At 50.0% G+C, this 250-nt stretch overlaps 1 protein-coding gene across 1 annotated transcript in view; it reads left to right on the top strand.

The window, feature by feature from the left end:
• Window positions 1-250, top strand: part of LOC119590419 (relaxin receptor 1-like) — a 76,537-nt gene that overhangs the window by 5,582 nt on the left and 70,705 nt on the right. The window contains exon 7 of the mRNA XM_037939085.1: window positions 18-147. Coding sequence (XP_037795013.1) covers window positions 18-147 — 130 coding nt within the window. The remainder of the gene's footprint in view (window positions 1-17; window positions 148-250) is intronic.

The raw sequence follows: 250 nt of genomic DNA, 5'->3' as shown, positions 1-250 counted from the left end.
GCCTCTTCCTCCCGCAGTGTTCTGGTACACTAGCAAGCAAGGTTTCTACGGCACGAACGGCCTGTGCTTTCCGCTGCACCTGGACGACCCCTGGGTGCCCGGCTGGGTCTACTCCGCCTTCATCTTCGTGGGCATCAACCAGATTGGGTGAGTGTTGCCCTCGCTTTGGAATGTATCATCTTTGATATATAGGTGTGTAACTGAACAAACTGTAGGTAAACAGGTAAAAAAATGTGTTACATTCATATTC

This window comes from Penaeus monodon, chromosome 27 (assembly GCF_015228065.2).
Source record: "Penaeus monodon isolate SGIC_2016 chromosome 27, NSTDA_Pmon_1, whole genome shotgun sequence".
Classification (NCBI taxonomy): domain Eukaryota; kingdom Metazoa; phylum Arthropoda; class Malacostraca; order Decapoda; family Penaeidae; genus Penaeus; species Penaeus monodon.
The sequence above is the reverse complement of the archived record's forward strand: the minus strand, read 5'-3'. Positions and strand labels throughout refer to the sequence as shown.